At 44.9% G+C, this 9023-nt stretch overlaps 1 protein-coding gene across 9 annotated transcripts; it reads right to left on the bottom strand.

Moving 5' to 3' along the window:
• Window positions 1-2259: 2259 nt before the first annotated feature.
• On the bottom strand, window positions 2260-6897 carry LOC123098502 (probable pectinesterase 8). Of its 9 annotated transcripts, XM_044520510.1 has the most exons (8): window positions 6449-6895; window positions 5821-5929; window positions 5640-5729; window positions 4764-4877; window positions 3627-4188; window positions 3357-3528; window positions 3058-3264; window positions 2260-2971 (listed from the first exon to the last, which is right to left on the bottom strand). In XM_044520510.1, the coding sequence occupies exons 5-8, from the start codon at window positions 3989-3991 to the stop codon at window positions 2453-2455; spliced, it is 1263 nt and encodes a 420-aa protein (XP_044376445.1). In that variant the 5' UTR covers window positions 3992-4188; window positions 4764-4877; window positions 5640-5729; window positions 5821-5929; window positions 6449-6895; the 3' UTR covers window positions 2260-2452. The 9 variants fall into 9 exon arrangements, with proteins under 9 accessions (XP_044376445.1, XP_044376446.1, XP_044376444.1 ...); XM_044520511.1 differs by lacking the exon at window positions 4764-4877; XM_044520509.1 differs by having other exon boundaries at window positions 3627-4877.
• Between the last annotated feature and the right edge of the window lie 2126 nt (window positions 6898-9023).

The raw sequence follows: 9023 nt of genomic DNA on the forward strand, positions 1-9023 counted from the left end.
TAGAAGTATTAGTGTGTTACTGAAAATACATATGTTAAAACTAAGTTATTCATACAAGTGTAATGTTCATGTAATTAATAGAAGTGTTTTCACATTTCAAAAATCATATCTTTATCTTTATCTAATATTAAAGAAAGCAGACTTTCATAGTTCTCCATACGTCACCCGTTTATATCCGTTGATTTTATGTTAAGCATACGGATTGACGGATGAGATTTAAATTTAAAACTAGATCTATGTTTCTTCCTGTCTAAATAAAAGTTGCCGATCACACACACATGAACCTTTGATCGGCCGCCTGGGCCTTGGCCCATGGTACATCTGATGGGCCAGCCAATTTTATTGCCATCGGACGGACAAGCAGCGAAAAAAGTATTTGCACCCCAGAAGGATCGAAGTCAGGACCTGAATTACCTACATTGACGGACACATCCATCCGAGCTAGCCAGCATTTGTGTTAGCAATTATCCAACCTCTTTTCTTTATACAAAACCTTACCACTTTTTATATGTCCCTGGATTAACCGAAAATAAGGAAGCTATCTTGACAATCATCAAGAAAAGAAGAGGGACTCCATAAATTATGCCGTGGTGTTGGCTCGAATTAAAGGAAATTGTGGGCACATGTCAATGAAAAAAAAAGCATATGTTAGTTGGAAATTGTGTGAGCACGTACGTGCCAAAATAAAAAAAAGGATATTCTGGGTAAAATAAAGGAAATTGTGGGCTCATGTAAAGAAAAGAGAGCGTTAAAAAAATAAAAGAGGATATGCTGGGTAAAAGAAAGGAAATTGTGCGCTCATGGAAAGAAAAGAGATCCTTAAAAGGAGAGGAATATGCTGGGTAGAGTAAATCGTGGGATGGTCTAAAGAAAAGAGAGCCTGGAAAAAGAAAGGGCTTGCATGCGGCATACATGGCTAATTGGCTCTCTAATGCGGGATGCTGCATGGCGATTAATTGGATCTTAAAAATGAAACATGCAGGATTATTATGCACTGCAATTAATTCCAGGTGTCCAACAATTAACGGGACTGCGTCCGTGGATGGCGTTGATCATTATTGTTGCACAAAAGTCATACCAAAACTATCAACAATGGGATTGTGGGTTCATGAATGGATGTTTTAAAAAAACATATTAATTGGAGAGAGCAAATGTAGCACATACACTAAAAACTCGACAAAAGGACTTGGAAACACACGTGTTTTAGAAACTTAGCGCAAAAGACCTCCTAAAAGCAAAATAATAATAAAGTCTTTGAACACCCCTGCACACATCTTCTTCGAAGCTCGTCGCTGCTTAAAGACATTGAACACAGAGAAGACAAGCAACCCCACACACCAGGTCCGTCGAAGCACCATAGCTGAAGCAACGTTCAGCCGATTGATTGACCCATCGCAGATCGATGAGGCCGAAACTCTGTGAATCGTCGGCCCAAGATCATCCACGTGCTCACCTGACTACAAAACTGGAAGTCTTTGTCCAACGCTGTCGGAGAAGAGAGTCACCACTATACAACCTCCTGGATCCCCAATGGCAACGTAGGGAACACCACCGAGATGAAGGCGGACTCGGAGGAAAAAAACTAGGCACAAGTTTGGTGACCACTACCAAGCTGATCATTCCCACAAACACCAAGATCTTGCTGGCAACACATGACCTGCGAGAAGACCGCGACTCCTCACTCTGTAAATGCCATTTTGTGGACACGCCAATTATCTCTTTCGTTGCAACGCACGGGCATATGTACTAGTAAACAAAAAAAGCGTGTAGGCGAGTTTAGCTATTGGCCTAGACCACAACAGGGCACCGTGTAGGCGAGCAAGCGACCACTATTACTTGCAATTAGCGAGAAATTGCGTTTTCGTGTTATGGGTAACTATTGTAGCGTTACTTTGATTTATGTATGGCATATCTTATCTTTCTTTGATTAGAGATAATCTCTTGGCTAAGAGAAGGCAAGACCTCTTTTTTCCTTTCTCTCTCTTCCACCTCACCAGTTATTCATGCGATGTAAATGAACTGTTCAGCTGATGTTACCCGAAGCGCAGAGTAGATAGCAGGCAACAACCAAATGTGTATTCAGAACGATTTGCAACTATGAACTTTCTTCTCACACTTGAGAACCTATCTTAAAGACATGTATCCTTTTCTCTCATTGGTTTATTAGATCTAATGTGCAGATCATTTCTTTCACCATGACTGTTTTTTGTTTCATATATGCATATTACAGCTACAATGACCAGGTCAAGTAAATGTAGATTAGTGACAGAGGACAATCCAATCTTTGTCGAAATCAATACATTTCTGAAATTCCAAATGATGTACTTTTCCCAGGTGATTTAATGTACTATATGGTATGTGAGAGAATCCAACAAATGGATTTGTGCTAACTTGTTCCTTTTGCTTGTCTGTGATACAATGCTACATAACTTTAAACTGGGAATTTATGACTTCATGCAGATATTAGTGAGTCGCAGTATGGTTTCAGCCATAGATCACCGTCGATAAAAGATGTGTTCAAGTAAGGCAATGCTTGCACGTCGCTGAGCTCAAGAGCGTACGGCACTCTGCCCGCCAGGTGTGCGCCATCGCCTGTACACTTGTACTCTCCATAAAACACACTCCTGGCAATGGAAATCATAGAACAAACCGATGTTAGCGTGCATTCTGAATTGATTCCAGAAAACACTAGCAGTACAGGAGAGGCATACTGATCTCTTGAAGGATCATTCCAATCATTCCATCCATCGGAGGCGATGATATTTGACATCGAAGTGTATGCGAATACAACACGGGAGTAAGGTCTCCACGCTCGCCCGAGCCATATCCACCCGGTGCCACCGATGCTGCAGTTGACAAATGAATACCCGGTGTTTTCTTGGTTGGATTCCCGGGCATGTGCAGTAACTGAACCTGTGATGGATCTCACCCCTGCAGGCACAGGATCTGCTATGGAAATCAATCTGCAGTTCTGAGGAGTACACATGTGGAAGCAAGGAATTAGTGAACGAACTCAGTGCTTTTTCTTCCAGTCCTTGAGAAATAACTTTGACTCACCTCATAGAGTGACCTAGCATCTCCGAAGATGAAGTCGATGGAGCCCTGAATGAAACATTCCTTGAAGTAATGCCGGCCCCGATCATCGTGCAGTGTATCTTGTGCCCCAAAGAAGCCACAGCCCCAGAATGCCGCCTGGTCACCGCCGATCCTCAGAGCGACCGCCTGAGCACCGACATCTCCGGGTCTTGGAATTGGTGCTACATTCTGGTGTCAAGATGATTAAGAGAGTTAGAGTGCTACTCAAGGTGCATGCAGTGTGGCTTAACTGAAACATGATCTGCAGTGTTCGCGGTTACAATGAAGCTGATGTTCTTCGCGACAAAGCCGGCTGCGAAAACAGAAACCGAAGCGCTGTAGAAGGTTCCATGTGATGAGTTGGCGGTGTCGTTCCACATGATTGCCGTCAGATCAAATCCCTGCCCCTGAAATGTGATGTTGGGCTTTGTAGCAGGGACTGTTACTTTCTCACTGTAATAACAATGCAGCTTCATTAACAGCACACTTATTAATTTTGCACTTTGAACATGAAGTGATGTTAGGAGTATGATCAAAGAAAAATTGGTTACAAATAGATGCCCTTGTTGATCCACACAACGTTCCTCTTTTGGCTGGATCTTGGCACAGCATCAACCGCGGACTGCACTGTGGTGAAGTCGCAGCAGCCGTTGGGATCGACACAGAAGATCGATGTTGCTGCGGTGTTAGGCGGTGGGAAGTCTGGCGGGAAATCATCACAGAGCGGGTCATACGAACCACGATGGCGATGATAGTTAGAAAAATAATGAACTGTAAGGAAATTAAATGGAAGGAGTGGTGTTGCAAGATCAAGCAGAGCTCGAACGAATGAAGTGGTTGGGTTATTGAGATGGGCAAAGAAGAGCAGAAATGCAGCAGGTACACAGCAATAGAGGGAGATGGCTTTGGCGCTCATCTGTATGGCTGGAAGTCTCACTATTGCTTCGGAATATGAGATGGGTCTGAGGGCATTTTAACAGGATCAAATGCGCTTTAAGAAGCAGCCTAAATTGCATGCCTTGCAAACAACCGATCTCCTTTCTTCAAGCTTGAGACGCCCGCACAAGCCAGTAGCCCACAGGAACAGCTATCATCTAAACAATGAAGCATTTCCTGAAATGAAAAGGTAGGTTCATGTCACTGTCAGAATCCAGGCATTATCTGATCAAGTAGTTGCTTCAAAGGTTGGTTCGCCGCGACAATTAGCAAATGCCCATATCCAAAAGAGGAAACCATGAGATCATGCGAAAGAGGTGTGAGGATGATGATCTCTTTCGGACAACAGATAACAAGATGAATATATTCAAGTAGTTTTGACATCCGCGGTTAACCATATAAACAGAAGAAAGAAAAAAATAAGACCAATTGTGAGGTCGGCAAAAAGGTTTTGTTACCTTAATCCCAATAAGATGTAAACCAAAGAAATAGCACGTCACCATCACAAGACAGAGATAAACAGAATATAGATGCTATTGCTTCAAATAAGGTTCATAGTGTGCCTGCCATAGCCCATAGGACCAGCCAACCACTGGGCAACAACTGCCACAATTTGCATGACCAGACTTGCACGGATGCATTTAATGCGCGTATTCAGATAAATGACAGAGGGCTCAACATCTCGCACCAGATGTCAAAACACCAAAGCTAGACGAATTCTAAGTGGGCACTTTTATCTAATACGACTATACCTATACTAATTTTGACAAGCTCAAGCTGCCGTGAATGTTTTCTTTCCAGTGCCGCCTGTGGACACAGGTGGAATGACTTTAAGGAGGTTGAACCTCACAGTTTTCGACAAAGGCCTGCAGCACATACAGTACAAAAAATATCAGCATCGAATGGAAGTCCAGTCCCCCAGTTCAGGAATCCGAACAAGCAGGGGACTGGTATCCAACAGTTCCTGGAATCACGGTAATTTGTTGTGAAGAAATAAAAGTAACCACCCAGTTTCTGAAACCCCGTTGTGCATTTAATAAACTTACGGTTGTCACATAAGAGTATTTTCATCCCAAGAAAATAAAAAATAATATTTAAGGTTGCTTGGTTATGACAATGGCAATACAACGCATACATCAAGGACTACAACCCCAATGGGGAAATGACAAACTATTTTCCCATAGAATGTTAAGTATAAGTCAAGAAACAAAAGAATTCATGTTTCCCTTCATTTGTAAAATCATTTTAAAGCAAGCAGAAGACTGACATACCTTTGGAGTCCTTGCACGGGGTTGAAACTTTTAAGCCTCACATTCCCAAGTAATTTTACGGTGGGCCAACAGAATTGAAATCATAAAGAACCAGACAATACTCCCTCCATCCCAATGAATAAGGCACACACTTCCGAAAAATCAACTTTGACCGTAAATTACATCAATAATTTGATTTTTTTGTATCTTACAAATTATACCATTGAACACTTCTTTCCAATACAAATTCAACGGTATAATTTTTATTACATATAGCCCATATTTGGTTGGTCTAATTTACGGTCAAAGTTAAATTTTGGGATGTGTGAGCACCTTGTTCATTAGAATGGAGGAAGTACATCAGCTAGAAAGCAATACCTGCACTGGCCAATGATGACATGGTCTCCTTCCTTGACCCGGAAGAAAGGAGAAATGTGAGGAGAAATGCTGGGGTGCCTCTTCTCATACCTACAAGGCAGAGGGTTCACTTCCAAGTTAGATGCCACAGCAGGTAAGAAGAATGAGAGATAGCCCTGAAGTCCTCCAGTGTGTCACTTACCTCTGATATTTCTACAAAATGGAGACAGTTCCTGCGGACAATGACAGTCCTATTCATCTTCGCATTGTGGCATGTTCCAGCATTAATTCTGCCTCTGATAAAACAGTTCCTGTGAATGGGCACTTCCTGTCAATGTACATCCCTGAAATAAATTAAGTTAACAATCTGATTTCATTCTCCCTAGTTTTCGCCTCCAACAGCTACGCCCATCTCAGGTACACATGCTTCCGCTCTGTTTAGCGTGTTCTAATCATGAGGTCAAGATTCTATTTATGTTAAATTAACACTAAAGTATTATTTCTATCATTGGTATCATGAGCCCCTTGATCTCTCTTGAGAATACTAATCAGGCCTACCTTGATGCTATTTTCTTAAGCGATAGGCCTAATCTTCATGATTAAGTGTTGAACATGTATCGTTCATTGCCTTCTCTTCAATCCCGAGTGCTTGAAATTAGCTCCTACTGTTTTTCTGGTTATTAGTCACGGCTCGTAACAATTGAGTAGGAGGGGAATTGCAAACTGAAAACCGTACAAGTTTTCCCCAATTTAGGAACCCTAGCCATAGATTTCTCTCTAACCCCGAACCTTAAGAAAATCCCCAACAGTAGAGGGCTCGGGATGCTCACTTGCGCCGCCGCGTGCGTTGGAGCAGCCGAAAATCAAGGAAGACGACGCCCGCGTTCTCCATGCCGCGCGCGCCGCCCTCAACTTCTCATGCCGAAAATTAAGGAAGACGATGCCCGCGTTCTCCATCACCGGTCGCCCTGCGTGGGCTTGGTGCTCCTGCCCCTCGATTCACTCGAAAGGCGATGGCGAACGTGGCGACGCGCCTCAAGTTGCCGCATCGTCGTCATCTTCTTCGGAAGAGACGCGCGGGATCGAGGCGCTCGGCGCCGAACAGAAAGGATGACAGCGAGTGCAGCTTACGTGCCGTGCGTCGCCGTCATCACCTCATGGCCGCTGCGGCAACAAACACCGCCGGCAGCTTTCCTCAGCACGCCGCCGACAGTGAGGCGGAGCAGCGGTAGGCTGGGCTGCTGCTCGGACTTCGAGCGCCTTAGGGGGGCCCATTTTGTACGTGGGCTACGACCATGGTTTGCTTGTTCCCCTTTAGGTAATTTCGGCTACTGGGCCGAATAATTAACGGGCTACAGTCGCCTTTGTGGCCGAAATGAACTTTTCGGACCTTATAATTGTATTCAGTGCGTCATGAAGTTTCTAATAATATTTCTAAAAAATGAAGTTTCTAATAATGTTGTATACACTGTAAAAAATAGTAATTGTGTGCCAAAAATATAATGTGATTTTTTTATATAAATTGTGATAAAGCTTTCTAACGGGCTGCGTGGGGCGGCCGCGGAGATCGGGCGGCGCAGAGCGCAGCATGGAGCCAGCCGCGCAAGGCCCTGGTGTAACGGACGATGCTGAGGGCACTCTCGCCCGTGGAGGCTCCGGGGAGGCGGGTACTCCAACATCCTTTATAGGAATAATTCTTCGTCATGTTCTTGTCGGTGAAGAAATTGCAAATAAACTTTAAATGTTCAACTATTGGCAGATGCCACATTAATCACTGTTCCGAGCTCATCGCTTGGATAAGTATTTTCTGACACGTGTTTCTTGAATGCGAACGGCCAAACCAATTTCCACCCACAGAATGGAGAGGTAGGCCACCTCTTCATACCTTGGGTTATAAATACCCCTCTCGTCGTAGTCCTTCTTTTGACTGCTTTCGGGCTCGTATCGCTCTAGCTCTCGAGCTCTACTCTCAAACCCTAGCGCCGCAACTGATTTCTTCGTCGCCAGAGAAGGGCTTCATTGGTGCTATTTCTTCGACGTCGCTTTCCCCACATCCATCATTGACATAGCACTTCTTTGATGCCGAGTTAGGACTCAAGGGGCAAATTTGCATTTCTTCATCCACCATGAAGTGTGGTTCTGTTGGGGAACGTAGCATGCAATTTTAAAAAAATTCCTACGATCACGCAAGATCTATCTAGGAGATACATAGCAACGAGACGGGGAGAGTGTGTCCAAGTACCCTCGTAGACCGAAAGCGTTAGGTTAACGTGGTTGATGTAGTTGAGCATCTTCACGATCCAACTGATCCAAGTACCGAACGTACGGCACCTCCATGTTCAGCACACGTTCAGCTCGATGACGTCCCTTGAACTCTTGATCCAGTAGAGGGTCGAGGGAGAGTTCCGTTAGCACGACGGCGTGGTGACGGTGATGGTAATGTGATCCGCGCAGGGCTTCGCCTAAGCACTACGACGCTATGACCGGAGGAGTAAACTGTGGAGGGGGGCACCGCACATGGCTAAGAGAATAACTGTTGTGCCTTTGGGGTGCCCCCCGCCCCCGTATATAAAGGAGGGGAGGAGGAGGCGCGCCAAGGGGGGGTCCTACTAGGACTCCACTCCTAGTAGGATTCGCCCCCCTTCCTTCCAACGGAGAGGGGGAAAGGGGAAAGGGGGGAGAGGGAGAAGGAAAGGGGGGCCGCGCCCCCACCCCTTGTCCAATTCGGATTGGGCAGGGGGAGGCGCGCGCCACCTCCCGTGGCCTTCCTCCCTCTCTCCACTATGGCCCATAAAGCCCATTAACTTTCCCGGGGGTTCCGATAGCCTCCTGGTACTCCGATAAATCCCTGAACCTCTTCGGAACCATTCCGGTGTCCGTATATAACCTTCCAATATATCAATCTTTACCTCTCGACCATTTCGAGACTCCTCGTCATGTCCGTGATCTCATCCGGGACTCCGAACAAACTTCAGTCACCCAAACACACAACTCATAATACAAATCATCATCGAACGTTAAGTGTGCGGACTTTATGGGTTCGAGAACTATGTAGACATGACAGAGACACATCTCGGGTCAATAACCAATAGCGGAACCTGGATGCTCATATTGGTTCCTACATATTCTACGAAGATCTTTATCGGTCAAACCGCATAACAACATACGCCATTCCCTTTGTCATCGGTATGTTACTTGCCCGAGATTCGGTCATCGGTATCATCATACCTAGTTCAATCTCGTTACCGGCAAGTCTCTTTACTCGTTTCGTAATGCATCATCCCGCAACTAACTCATTAGTCACATTGCTTGCAAGGCTTATAGTGATGTGCATTACCGAGAGGGTCCAGAGATACCTCTCCGATACACGGAGTGACAAATCCTAATCTTGATCTATGCCAACCC

Source organism: Triticum aestivum, chromosome 4D, assembly GCF_018294505.1.
Source record: "Triticum aestivum cultivar Chinese Spring chromosome 4D, IWGSC CS RefSeq v2.1, whole genome shotgun sequence".
Lineage (NCBI taxonomy): Eukaryota > Viridiplantae > Streptophyta > Magnoliopsida > Poales > Poaceae > Triticum > Triticum aestivum.